Raw genomic sequence first — 14,598 nt, 5'->3', positions numbered from 1 at the left:
GAGTATACTCATTTAAATAACATTTTCCTGAAAAAGTTCAAAATTATCTTCAACCTCCATTGAAATACAGACCTTTATACCCTAATGCCAATCACAACTTCTACCTATTGTTTTGCTTTCATTTCATTTTTAATCATCTTAATGTTCAATGTTATGTATGTCAGTATTTCTTATTTACTGTGCTTTTTTCTTCAACATTGATTTTTACACTCCATTTTGACCTTCTAGATTTTATATATATTTTTGTTGTTGTTTTGCAGTGCTAGGGAACAAACACAGGGTCTCACACAACCAAGTGCTCTACCACTGAACTACATCCCCAACCCTGGATTTCACATTATTAGTTTTTTCAATAGAGGACTCAAAGTGGTATTTGTAATCTGAGGTACATATCTGTATGAAAAAGGTTTTTTTTTTGGGGGGACGGGGTGTTGTGCTGGGGATTGAATGCAAGGACATATTATCACTAAACTATATACATCTCAGCCCTTCTCATTTTTTGAGACAGGGTCCAGCTAAGTTGCTTAGGGCCTCACTAAATTGCTGAGGCTGGCCTTGAACTTGCAATCCTCCTGCCTCAGTTTCCTGGGTTACTAGGATTACAGACATTCATGACCACATATAAGATAGTTTATTTAAGTAGAAAATTCAAGGTCAAAGGCTATTTTCCCTCTGAACACCGAGGATTAGTTCATTATTTTTTATCCCCTTAAAATTTTAAGAAAACTATTATCAATCTTACAACCGTTCCCTATTTTCTCTGGTAGGTTTGTTATTTGCAATTCATAATTTACACTCTCACATTAACTTATATAGACATCAACATATTTTTGTCTCATATTTAAGACTAGTGCTCAATTCAAAATGTTCATCTACTTTGGAAAAGTCTCACCTTTTAAACTACTGATTCTTCCACTTTTTTATTATCAATCTCATTATTAGATATAACAGAACTTCCCAACCTTTTTCCCATGTTTCTTTTTTTTTTTTAATATTTTATTTTTTAGTTATCGGAGGACACAACATCTTTGTTTGTATGTGGTGCTGAGGATCGAACCTGGGCCGCACGCATGCCAGGCGAGCGCTCTACCGTTGAGCCACATCTCCAGCCCCCCCATGTTTCTTATCTTCCATTTTCACCTTTTTATCCAAGCTGAATTCTGGAAGATTAGATCTACCATCCACATTTACTATTTGGAAGACAGATCACATTAATCATATTTGTAATTATTTCTTTGCCTAGGTCTTATATTAAACTTATCCACTTTTTTCAACTCCAAAAATAAGTGGCTCTTTTTCAAATTTATGTAGCCTTTTACTCTTTTAGGTTTTTAATAACCTTAAACATATAATATATTCACATTATCATGAGTTCTGTCACATAATTCTCATTTTGGAGAATTTTCCCTCATGTTCTACAATTTTTTTTTTAAACTGTGAACTGATTTTTTTTTTTTTGACACTTTTTTTGGATTCCTTGTGATCTAAGCTGTGAAATTTCCTTCAGAAAAGTTTTATTCATTTATTTTTTACCAGAAACACCACTGATTTTATCAGCAAAGACATAATTTTTAAGTTAATTTGTCTTAAGGTTTCCTGAAACCTAAATGAATACTCAAATTGTGTGAAGAGCAGGCCTTATGTTACAAATTGTCAAGCAACGCATTTTACTCAGTGTGCAAGCTTCCTTTTTATCTCTTATGCTAGCAGGAAGTATTTTTCTAGTTCATTCTTTACTGAAGATATTGTCCTTCAAATATATAATCTGTAAGCATAGGATTTATTTAAGGGTTTCCATTCTCACTACCTGATGAAACATTCTCAAGGTTTCATCTCCTGTCCTTCCATAGTTACTTGGACAATAAAACCCAATGAGATTTCAATGACATCCAAATCCTCCTCTCCAGGATAACTACCAAGTTAGTTATGTTTATCAAGGTGATAGCTTCATTTTTGGCAACAGGGTTTGCCCCTTCTTTTCCTAACTTTTGCCTTTTTTGGGTGGGAGTTGTAGATTTTCAAGATATTCACCATACTGCCAGAATAAGAGGAACCCTGACTCATTTTTTTTAATGCATAATTGATATTATACTTGTGATTTAGCTCAAAACTCACCTTTGTATTTGAATGTCAGATTATGACTTAAAAATGTTTCCAATTTTCATTTATTACTAAACTGCTTATATTTTACTAGGTTTATGCCAGGCTTAGTGGCCCACGCCTATAATCCCAGCAACTCAGGAGGCTGAGGCAGAATGATTTCAAGTTCAAAACCAGCCTCAACAACTTAGTGAGGCACTTAACAACTCAGTAAGACCCCTGTCTCTAAATAAAATATATGTAAAAGGGCTGAGAATATGGCTCAGTGGTTAAGTACCTCTGGGTTCAACCATAAAAAATAAAAAGTTAAAAAAAAAATTTTCACTAGGTTATAAGTCTATCCTGTCAGGTATCTGGAATGACTGAGTCAATTTTATAGATTAAATTTACAAGTGTAGTCTGGAATGTTTATGGACATAAAATTAATGTTATTAGTTGCTTACGGGAGTTTAATATTAAGTTTATTAATTTGAACACCCATCAAAGAACAAGTCAAAAGCACTATTTTATACAGAGACAAAAGTATTTTATACATATTACAAAATGTAGAAATAGTATAACAAGGCTAAATAAAGCTTAAAGCTTCTAGCTTTAACTGAATGTTAAATTAGAAAAGAACGCATATTAAGTAATGCTTTGAACAATTAAAAGGCCAACCTCAGCATTTAAAAAATTACTAAGTGACAAACACATGGGGTTTTGGTAATCTGAAGACCGGCATTAATCAGCTCCTACACTAATATGATACATAGAAAAGCCAGAATTTTACAATGCAAACCCCTGAATTTTAATTTTCCATTAAAACTATCCAGTCTCATAAAAATAAACCATTTTTACATCAATAATAACATTAAAAATAAAAACAGACAAAAATGTTAATGAACACTATTCATTTAAACTTGATCAACTTATCCATAAGACCAAAATTTTAATATTTTCAAACATTGATAAGCTACACAACTCCTGAGGAAATACTTGTATGCACTTCACTCGAGCTTTACCAGACTACATGACAAATTATTTATCTGGTAAAAGATGCACAAATGTCTACTCTGAAATAAAAAATCATTCCTCTTGGAATAATTAAACGAATTGAAGGCAAGGGGTAAATTTAATGAAACTATTGCCTCTTCCAGCAGGTGGGTAGTTTCTATTTTTTAAAAATCAATATTCTGGCTCCTTAAGATCAACATTGATCTAAGGAAAGTACATCAGTCTCCTGTCCACTCTTTCTTACTAATTTGCACATCTTTCCATTCTTCTACAAGACTAGATTCCAGGTTGGGGCAGCTGTTCTCTAAATTCTAACAGGTTGGCTCATAATCAAAATATAACAGGCTGCCCCAACCATATGGCTTCAGAAAATGTTTTCACACAAAGTGATATCTAATTCTCACGATGTCATGTATCAAGTGGATACCTGGGTCTCTGTGGCCTGTGATGTAGTCCAACAGCAGAGGGCCATCTGTGATCTGCTCAAACTGCTAAGTCAAGAGGACCTCCAGGTTCAGACTTTTTATTCTGGTCTAGCAAGATCTCAACTGGAGGTCCGAAAGTAACTAAAGCCTCTTTTTCTCTTTCACAAAACAGACAGCTACTGTCAAGCCTAACTACTTGGTGGAAGAAACTGCCTTTCCTTTGCTCTCTAGTTACGCACAGGAGCTTATCAATAATAGACAAGGCTCATCCTCAAGCTCTTCCAGAACAAACAACTGGAGGGGGAAGAACGACAGAGGAAAGTGAAAAGGAAACTGAATTATATGCAAACATCCCCAGCTTGAATGCGGGTGGTTACTGAACAGGGAATGACATTAGGTACGACTTCGTGTAAGGCAATGTACTTTGAAAGGGCTCCCAGAGCGTGAAGGCCCCCACCTGATGAATGGGTGAGTCAGGAAGGCCCAGCTCCACTTCGCGGATGGGGAAATTGAGGAACGAGGTGGCGAGATGACTGGCGCGAGGCCTCGCTGAAAGATCTGAGGCAGAGCGGAGAACCAGAAGCACCGGTTCTCAGGCTGATGCTCGGATCCCCCCACCCGCCCCTACGGTGGCGTAGACGGCCTCCGCCCCCGACTCATACACACCCTCCCCGGGGAGTCGAAAGTCTCCTCAGGTTCCAAGGACAAGGCGAAAAGACCGGCCCCCGAAGCGCTCCCGCCGAGATTTGGAGCCTGGGAGCGTTGGGAGCGTGCGTGCCTCCAGTCCCAGTCCAACATGGCGGCGCCGCGTCCGCCCCCCCACCCGAACCTCCCTCAGGCCAGAGGCTTTCCCACCGGGCCCTCCGGTAGGCGGGAAGACAGCCCAACCCCGCCAGGTCCCTTCTCGCCGCTGCCGCTGTTCGCTGAAGCAGTCACCTACCCGACATGACTAACGGCCGCGGCGCGGAGCCCCCAGAGCCCGCCGAGAACAAGGAATACAAGAGCCAGGCGGCGCGGCGGCCGGAGCTGTTCCGAGCGCGGCGCGGCGGGCTGAGGCCGACTGCGGGGCCCCGGCAGCCAATCAGCGGACAGTAGACGATACCACCGCGCCAAGACAAGAGGGGTGTTTCTGCAGTAGGGCTCCCTCCGAAGTCTGAGGACTTCACTGTCCCTCTTTGTTCTCCCCTCCAAGAGCCATACCATTATTGAGAGGGAACAGAGAGGGGAATGTACCAATACCCTTGGCAGGCGGAGGAGGAAACTGGACTGACTCGCTCTGTCTTGTTTACAATCCTATTTCTCACTCTATGGGATCTGATAGAATTTGAGTTTAGTAAGCAAAAGGGGGATTATCTTATCAAAACAAACTATTTGGTTAGAAAGTCCTTTCTCTTCCTAAAATTGTAAATGGTATATTCTAGTTCGCTAGGTTTTTGCAGCGGAGAGCTTGAACCAACCACCTGGGGGCGTTCAGATTCTGAGGAGCTCCGGGACCTAAAGTCGTGAGGACCTCTGGTACCCGACCTGCACAAAAGTGTGCATTAAAATGAAATCACGCCAGACGCAGTGGCACACCTGGAATCCCAGTTGTTCGGTGGGCTGAGGCAGGAAGATCACAAATTGGAGGCCAACCTCAGCAACCTCGCAAGACCTTGTCTCAAAATAAAAATTTTAAAAAGGGCCGTATATATAGCTCAGCGGTAAAAATGCTGCTGAGATCAATTCTCAGTATTGCAAAAAAGAAAGAAACAAAGCACACCTGACCCCGAGAATTAGGGAGGGCAGCGGATAAAGCTCTATTTTCAGTAATAACAGCAACTCTTCATTGTGTACACCTTACATCATCATATTTAATTCTCACAACAGACTGATGAAATATTTTCTTCAGGTTGCAGATAAAACGAAATTCACTTGCCCAATGACTTGCAGCTACTAAATAGCCGAGGTGAAGTTTAAAGTCGGGTAACTAACCATTGCTGTGGGTTTAATCAGACAGGACTAAGGACATTTTCCCAGAGGATATGACATCTGAGACAAACCCTAGCTGTTGAGCATAAGTTGACCTGGGTGAAGAAATGGGCAAAGGATCTGTCCAGACTAGTTGTAGAACAAGTAAGCATTGGAACATAAGTGTGGAGTATAGCCTCCAGGGAATAGTAGTAGGAGATGATGTCAGAAAAGTAGGAGGCTAAATAGCTGAGGCCTTCCTTCTAAAGTACATTCAAGTTTGAACTTTATCTTCAAGGCAATGGGAATCACCCACCAGAGGACTTTAAAGGAGAAGAGTAAGATCAGATTTGTATTTTCTAGCTGCAGAATGAAGGATGCACAGAGAAGAGAGGTGCCTAAGAGCAGAGAGAACAATTCCATGACAGATGCAGTAATTCTGGTGGAAGATCATAGTGCCCTAGATTCAAATAGTAGCTGTGGAAAGAGAGGTAAGTGTAGAGTATATCAGATATGTTCAGGGGTGGACCCAGCAAGAGTTGGTAATCCATTTGAGTGGGAGGGGCTAGTGCAGAGAAAGGAGTCTGGGGTGAATTCTGAATTTCCTACATACACAAGTGGTCAGACGGAGATGTCATCCATTATCATAGGAATCAAGAGAAACAGGTTGGGATGGAGGAGGAGGAGTAAATTCAGAATTCATGCCTTCAGGTCAGAAAAAAAAATGAAGTCACTTCATTATATCTGCAGTAATTGTGCCCTCATCTCTAGATAGAGAGGATCACAGAACCCTCTGGACAGGTCCAAACAAACAAGGCTAAAAGAATAAAAAATATTTTTAAAAAATTATTTTATTATGCATTTATCTTGAGACAGGGTCTTGCTATGTTGTCCAAGCTGGCCTCAAACTCACGATCCTCCTGTCTCAGCCTTCCCAGGGGCTGGGATTACAGGTGTGTGCCACCATATCTGGCTAAGAATAGAAATTCTTTCATTAATAAAAGCCACTGGATTTTTTGGCATCTATATTAAGGAAGGAAACCCAGAAGAGATAAGAATATGCACTATTAGGAGAGAGTTGAGTAGTAGGGGGAGGAAGGAGATCATATTGATTCTATTTTTTTATCATTTTTTTTAAAGAGAGAGCGAGAGAGATTTTTTATTTTTTTATTTTTTTTAAATATTTTTTTAGATGTTGATGGACCTTTATTTTATTCATTTATTTATATGTGGTGCTGAGAATCGAACCCAGGGCGTCACATATGCTAGGCAAGTGATCCACCACTGAGCCACAACTCCAGCCCGAGAGAGATTTTTTAATATTTATTTTTTAGTTCTCGGTGGACACAACATCTTTGTTTGTATGTGGTGCTGAGGATCGAACCCGGGCCGCATGCATGCCAGGCGAGCTCGCTACCGCTTGAGCCACATCCCCAGCCCCTTGTCATGTTTTTAAAGAAAGAAATGCAGAACGTGTTGCTCATCGTTGCTCCTTAAATTTGTATCCTGATCCATCCATTCATTCATTCTTCACTCAAGTACCATTTCCTGGGGTCTTCTTGGAAAGCCTTGGAAATAAAAATACTTCCAGGAACTTCTCTTTCTTAACAGCGATGATAACAAACCTGTGGCTCTGATCAACTGTTGAATGTGCTAGTGAAGCCAGATTTAAAGTTAAGTAGTCAGTGTAGTTAGGTAAATCGGGTCTAATATCGGGTAAGATCCAAAATGGAGGCCATGTTAAGAATGAATTCCGGAAAAGCAGAACAACTCTTGGAATATTAATGAAGTCCAGGAAAAGCCCAAGGCCTTCCCACCTACATTCCATCACTGAAAGAACTATAAAAAGAGGAAACAACCGCACTTCCACAGATTCCACCTCTTGGGTCCCCTTCTTCCTCCGGGAGAAGTCTTTTCTGCTGTCCTTTAATAAACTTCTAATTTCCACTCTGACCTTGCCTCGGCGTGCTTCTCTGATGTTATACTTCAACATCGGGGAAGCAAGGACTTGTCACCAGTCAACAGCGGTAACACTAGGCTTAGAGGAAGCAGAAGTTGTTCTAAAAACACAGGTGAAGGGATCCTCATCCCTGTGAAAGTGAGGGAATATCAAGGAAGGAAGCCTGTAGGAGGTACCTGCCACACTGAGCTTTGAATATTTATTTAGCAGGGGTACACCAGGAACAGCATGCTATATTTGCTAAATAGCAAAGGGCCTGTATTTGCTATACTGGGTGAGTACAGCTTTGGGAATTACAAGTGGTTCCCTTTGGCTGATCTGTGGGGTTGCAAGGATGGAGAGTTGTAATAAACAGAGTGAAAGATGTAGGCAGAGCCACATTCTGAAGAGCCTCTTGTGCCTTATGGGGGAGTGTGTACATTAAGCTTAAAACAACGCATTTAAGAAGTTAATTGAAGGAGTCACATTTAGTTTAGTATATCCATTATCTCTTTTAATCTTCTGTACAGGCTTATGAAATAAAGACTGTTGTTATTCATGTTTTGTAGATGAGAACCCGAAAGCTCAGAAATGTAAAATTCACAAATTAGAGACAGAAACAGAGTTCTTCTTACCAGGCCCTTGAGCCAAGCTCAGTGATCTGTTCATAGTGTCCCTGGGGGCCCAAACTTGAAACAGAGAACTCACCCCAGGTCTGCACTGCTTAGGAGCTTCTTTCCTAGGGTCTTTTTCTACACTGACTCAGATTAACTTGTGTATCCTGCCTTCTAGGCTTTTGCCTCACAGATGATACCCCTGGGAATGATTATCTGCAGCAAGGCTTTAATCTTAATCCAGTTATTCTTCATACCACCAGATCCTGCTCTCTGGACATCCTGACCCTAGGCTACATATTAAGGGAAGAGAGCAGGTGTATTTCACACATCAGTTTTAGCAGATGTTTCTGGGAAGATCTTTTTTTTTTTCAAAATATTTATTTTTTTTAGTTTTAGGTGGACACAATATCTTTATTTCACATTTTTATGGTGCTGAGGATCGAACCCAATGACTCATGCATGCTAGGTGAGCACACTACCACTGAGCCACAACCCCAGACCCCTCTGGGAAGATCTTATTCCTGGATCTGTTTGCCCTGATCCATTCCTCATATCCTCACATAAGAAGCTGCAAGTTGTATACAAGTTGTATAATTTCAGTGACAGAAATTCCCTCAGGCAGAGCTGGGCCTGTGGTTCAGTAGTAGAAGGCTTGTCTAGCATACTCCAGGCCTGATTCCATCCCCAGTAAACACACACACACACACACACACACACACACACACACACACACAGTAGTCACTTTCAGCCAATGGGAGACCTCGTGAGAAATTAGATAGGAGAAGAAAGAAAGAGGAAAAAAAGGAGAAGAGGGTTCTTTCTTCCCCTCCCCCTCCTCTTCGACCTCAGGGGATGCCCAGAGGCCAGTTTCCCTGGCTCCTGGGCTCCAGAACCACTTCCTCCTCTTGTCCCTCCAGCCTATGACTGGAAGAATCTTGTTGCTACTGATAATTTCTGAGTTGCCTCCATCTCCTGTTGAGCTTCCCAACACTTCCACCACTATCCTGCAGGCCTTGTAAGAACATTGTGAGGACAGTGGATTTACCTACAGTGAGTGAGAAAAGAAGCCATCAGAGGGAACAAAAAGGCCTGGCCTGTTTTACCAGGATTTCTCTGACTTCTATTTTAAGAATGCAGTAAACTGGGCTGGGGCTGGGCTCAGTGGTAGAGCACTTGCATAGCATGTGTGAGGCACTGGGTTCAATTCTCAGCACTACATATAAATAAAGAAAATAAAGGTCCATTAAGAATACATACATATAAAGAATGTCATAAGCAAGTGTGGAAGCAGGGAAAGGTCATCGCTCAGACCAGAGTAAAACCCAGATTACAGTGAAACCCTGTGGAACTCACAGTTGTACCACATAATTCAAGGCTTTCCTGTTTTGCCAACTTGTTCTGGCTGGGTACCATAATTCCTCTCTGAATCTCCTCCAGTGGGTAGCACAATACCTGACAAGACAAGCATTTTTTTAAAGGAGGGAAAAAACCTTGCATTTAACAACTGAATAAGTAAATGATAACTACAGCAATAAAAAGAATATGCCGTGTCTCTCTGGCTTGTTTTTAAACTCCTTAAGCTTCAGGACTTATAGAGGGCTGGGGTTGTGGCTCAATGGCAGACCGCTTGCCTAGCATATGTGAGGAACTGGGTTCAATTCTCAGCACCGCATATAAATGAATAAAATAAAGGTCCATTGACAGTATATATATATATATATATATATATATATATATATACTTATCTAGGACTTTCCTGTGTCTCCCAAGGGGTGCAAAGTAAGTGTTCCCTGAGCAAGTGTTTGTTGAAAGAATGACAGTCACTTTGTGCCAAGTGCTGTAGGCAGTGTGTAGCCATTGTCACCACCTCACCCCTCCAGGAAGGTGTCCCTGGAGCTCTGTTCCTGTGGCCTTCCTCGAGAGCAGGCTTCCAGGATGATTTCCCTGACGTTCCAGCATTGCAGCTGGAGGCTCCTTGTAAATGAGCGGACTGCCCTGCCCTCCCGACTGTGGCAGGCGCTTCCTGTTTGGGGTGGAAAGGAACCAGACATTTTCCTGTTGGTAGGTCTTTTAAGCAAAGCACCAGATGCTGAGCAGGTCCTAGCCCAGCCTTTGGGGCCAGATGCCTGGTGGTTCAACAGCCTTTATGTGGAAGGGAAGTGGGCACAGCGCCAGATTGGCCAGGCTTTTATTGTGCTCCTTGCAAGTCCCCTGAGCCCTGGTGTGAGTAAAAAACAAACCAGAAGAGGCTGACGCCTTGCTAAACTGTGATGAGCATTAAGGGCTCATTAAGGGCTGCTCCGAGCCAGTGAGCATTGCCTAGGGAGAAGGTGCTTCTGCGACTATGCTGGGGCTGGCTCTGGTGTGTCATCTGAATGCCAGCGTGCTCCAGCATGAACCTGTGCACCAAATACCTCAGTGTACCCTTGTGTCTGTGCTCCACTATCCAACACTTCACAGGATTGAAGTTACTAATTGCCTAGCTTGCTCCCCATAGCATGGCAGGGTAGTACACAAAGACAAAAATTCTCTTTGTCCCATTTAAAAATGGCAGTAACTCAAGAGAGGTTAGTTAACTTGCAAAAGGCACAGTGTGAAAAAGTCAAGATTTAAAACCTGGTCTGTCCCCCTCCACATTTCTTGCTTTTCCCAGACCCACACGAGGGTGTGTGTGTGTGTGTGTGTGTGTGTGTGTGTGTTTTCAGGAGAAGGCAGGCAGGTACACTTGTGAATGTGATCCAGACTGACAAGCTCACACCCGCATCTGCTGGAGAGAAGACATCTGTCTTCCACAGGCAGAGGTGGCTGCCAGAAAGTCAGGGCTTCTGGAATTGCAATTCAGCCACAAATGTGAAGGCTTCAGCAAGTAATGGCCCAAATGATCCCACAAGGTCCTCCTGCCTCTAACATTCTCAGGACTCTGGGGAAAGCCTCTCTTCGGCTCTGTCTAGCTCATCTCTTGTCCTCATTGTTCCTCTATTCTTCCTATTCTTGTGGTTTCCTCGGGTTGGTCTTCCCATGAGTGCCTTTCTCCAGAGCCCAGAATTCCTTCCAATAGAATCTACTTTGTTTTCTACACACTTCCTGGGAAGGAGGAAAGGGCAGAGACAAAGCTGATTGTTCCTCTTATTATCAAGAGAGAAACTGAGGCCTAGAGGTTTCTTGTCCTGGCTCATACATCCTGCCTGATTCAAGGGATCCAGCTGTGACCTTCTATCAGAGGAGGAGCAATGGCCCCGAGTGGCAATTGCCAACCACTCCTTTTGGCAGACAACATGCCTAGGCCATGGCAAGAGTTCCTCAGAAGTCCTGTCCACTCTGGGAGGCGCTGAGGATCTGAGCCAAACCACGGTGCTGAAGGAGGAAGGGAGGGGAAATGGCTCTTTGAAGAGGTATAGCCCAGGGGGCTTAGAAACCACTCAGCCAAGATGGGGTGGGAAGGGAGGTGAGAACTAGACCATTGGAAAACCCAGAGGTCTCTCTCTCTCTTAGACACAGCTAGTTAATAGTTAGTGATTCTGTGGGTCTGGAATCTGAATTTTGGTACAGGAGAATGATGGGATTTGAGCCCAGGGCCTCTCATACGCTAAGCAAGACCTCTACCACTGAGCCCCCAGCCCCCAAATCTGAATTTTTAATAAGTGTTTCTCGGTGATTCACTTCAAATGACCCAAAAATCACATTTGATAAACTGGACTTGGGGCAAGATAATATAATATTTAAGGGTCCAAGATCTAGAGTTATACCATCCAGGTTTGAATCCTGGCTCCATTACTCACTTTGTGGACTCAGATAAAGGATATAATATCTCTCTCTCTCTCTCTCTCTCTCTCTCTCTCTCTCTCTCTCTTATTTTATTTATTTATTTATTTTTGTGGTGCTGGGGATCAAACCCAGGGCCTTGTGTATACAAAGCAAGGACTCTACCAACTGAGCTATATCCCCAGCCCCAAGGATATAATCTCTATGCCTCAGTTTCTTCATCTTTAAAGTAAGGCTATTTATAATAATAGTGGATTTCTCATAGGGAAGTTACAAAGATTCTATGACATGAGTTATGTGAAATACATAACACATACACAGCATATGTTAAATTTGTAACAAGTATTAAGCATTATTATTTGTTCTGATTCCTCATTCCCGTTCCTATCCTCATTCCCACTCCCACAAGAGGAAGAAATAATGATATTGGATCAATATAAAGGCTTGTCACTGCAGCATTGCTTTGGACAGGGTTCAACTTTTGAGCACATTTGAATATCTCTGCTTCAAAGCCATCTCCCTCCCACTACTCTCCAGATACCCTCACTGTGAAGGGAGTCTCTTTCCAATGAACTGACCTGCCTTTCTCATCTTCTTTCCTTCTTGGATCTCTTTCCAATCCCCCAAGCCTGCACAGAGTTCAAAGTGATTTGGCTCACGTTGTGTCCTAGAAAGTAAAAACAGATCACAACAGGTCATTTGTGAGGGTTTGTGGGTTCTTAGGTTTTGAAGAAGATCACAGAATTTGATGCTTGAGGATTAATAAGTAATCTTCAAAAATGGAAGGAAACCAAAGCCTCCTGCTACCCAAACTCTAACCAGGGAAAACACTGTGTCTTCCTGGGAAATGGAGACATGAAAGGTATGGTTGAAGCCCAGGGCAAGTGTAGGGTGTGAGGTGGGGAGTGTTCTGCCTTAACTTTTGTACACACTTCAAGTTGGATGGCACCTCAAGGAGACCACAAGCACAAGGAAAGTGGGAAAATGTCAGAATGTGATAAAAATGAACCAACCAAGGAGTCAAATGGGAAACAGAGGAAATCACCTCTCAAATGCAGCAGTGGAGCTAACAGGTAGGTGTAGAAAAAGGCAGGATCAGTTCCTGTCTCCTCCCAGATATTCAGCCCTTTACAGAACCATATTTTCCCTCTCTCTCTTTGCAGTAAACCAAAATGGAGAATCTCTGGGATGTTTAAGCAAGAAGGGATAGAGAGATTCTGCCTAGAGAAATAACTGGCAAGCTTAGATTGAATTCTTGCTTGGCCCACAGTGCTCTTACCAGCTGATGCTTCTCAAAGATCCCTGCCCCAAAGTAGGACTTTCTGGCCTGTCAAAATCCATCCATTGGTCAAGGCCACCATGTCATACCTGTGACTTATAAACACACACCCTAGAGTTGTCAGATCAAATGGAGGAGGCACAGTTAAACTTGAATTTCAGATTAATGAGAAATTTTTTAATACAAATATGTTCCAAATATTGAATGCCATCCACTTGTATTAAACCACTATTTGTTATTAATGGGATACTCAGGTTTAACTTGGGATCCTATATTTTTATGTGCTAACTCTGGCAACTCTGTCCCACTCCCCTTCAGAATCTCTCCCAAGGACCATGGCAGGATTGTGTTTGAAACAGCTGCCTTGTCACAATCTGTTATGTCCTTAGCAGAGAACTTTCATTCTATTCTACCCAGCTAAACTGGAAGCTCTCTGAGGGCAAGATCCAAGCCTCCTCCACCATCCTGGAGATGCCCACCCAATAAGGGATGCTTCTTATATAGATATGCACAGATGCACCCTTAGCAAGGGGCAAAGAAATCCAACCTCAACTTTTTGCTCCTGTGGGATCCCTGGCACTGGACTGTATGTAACATGGAAGGGCCACTTTTTCTCGTTGGTTTGTCCGGAGAAACTGGGAGGCTGTTTTCAATTACTGTCACCGAAGAAATGCCTGTTTCTAAGATGTCTACTCAAAGAATGTTTTTTCCAATTTCTCCACCAAACTGGCATCTTTTCCTAAACAGCACAAAAGGGTCCTATGGAGCCTCAGGGTTAGAACTCCGCATTACTTTGGTTTGGCACTTTATAGATTCCAGATTATTTTTACATACACCAACTCATCTGATCCCACAAGGACCCCCCAGAGGTCAATATCATTGTTTTATTTGCATTTTACAGATGAGTGAACTGAAGATAAAAGAGAATCTGCTCTCAATTGAGAAGGGAGATAATGAAAAGTTTACTTTGGCTCTGTAAGAATTTAAGGAAGGCTTTCGTGGAAACTTTTTTCATTCCATTCTTATAATGACTGCATGGGATATATAAGGAACTTTATACTCGTTTTCTCTTTTCATCTTCATGCAGTTCTGGGAATTGAATATTTTCTGCTCTTATTTTATTGATAAGTAACCTGGCACTTGAAGTACTTAAATCCTTTGCAAAAGATCACACGATTGCATTTATTAAGTGTGTGTTGCATGATGCCAGGCACCGCGCGCGGTTATTAACAGGGTTTATTAGATCATGAATTCCTCCCCCACAATCATGAGATATCTGTATTCTTATTATTCTTATATACTGATAAGAAAAGCGGGTGAGTGACTGGCCTAAGACCACACATCCAGCAGGTGGTTGGTGCAGGATTCACACGTCTACCAAAAAAAAAAAAAAAATCTAATCTGAAACTCAAACCCAATCCTGATTCAGTCTAGGAGTCTAGGGTTCCTTCTCCTACACTCCAGGGACTCACTCCCCGTCTACCGAAATTATCAACTACCTTCAGGTAGGCCAGAACCCCTCTCCATCTAAGTCTT

General features: G+C 42.1%; 1 protein-coding gene across 1 annotated transcript in view; it reads right to left on the bottom strand.

Annotated features, from left to right (window-relative positions):
• Window positions 1-4,573, bottom strand: part of Taf15 (TATA-box binding protein associated factor 15) — a 30,702-nt gene extending 26,129 nt beyond the window's left edge. The window contains exon 1 of the mRNA XM_026380261.2: window positions 4,459-4,573. Coding sequence (XP_026236046.2) covers window positions 4,459-4,465 — 7 coding nt within the window. The 5' untranslated portion in view covers window positions 4,466-4,573. The remainder of the gene's footprint in view (window positions 1-4,458) is intronic.
• Between the last annotated feature and the right edge of the window lie 10,025 nt (window positions 4,574-14,598).

The sequence above is a fragment of the Urocitellus parryii genome, chromosome 7 (genome assembly GCF_045843805.1).
Source record: "Urocitellus parryii isolate mUroPar1 chromosome 7, mUroPar1.hap1, whole genome shotgun sequence".
Classification (NCBI taxonomy): Eukaryota; Metazoa; Chordata; class Mammalia; order Rodentia; family Sciuridae; genus Urocitellus; species Urocitellus parryii.
This window is presented reverse-complemented; position numbering and strand designations above follow the sequence as displayed.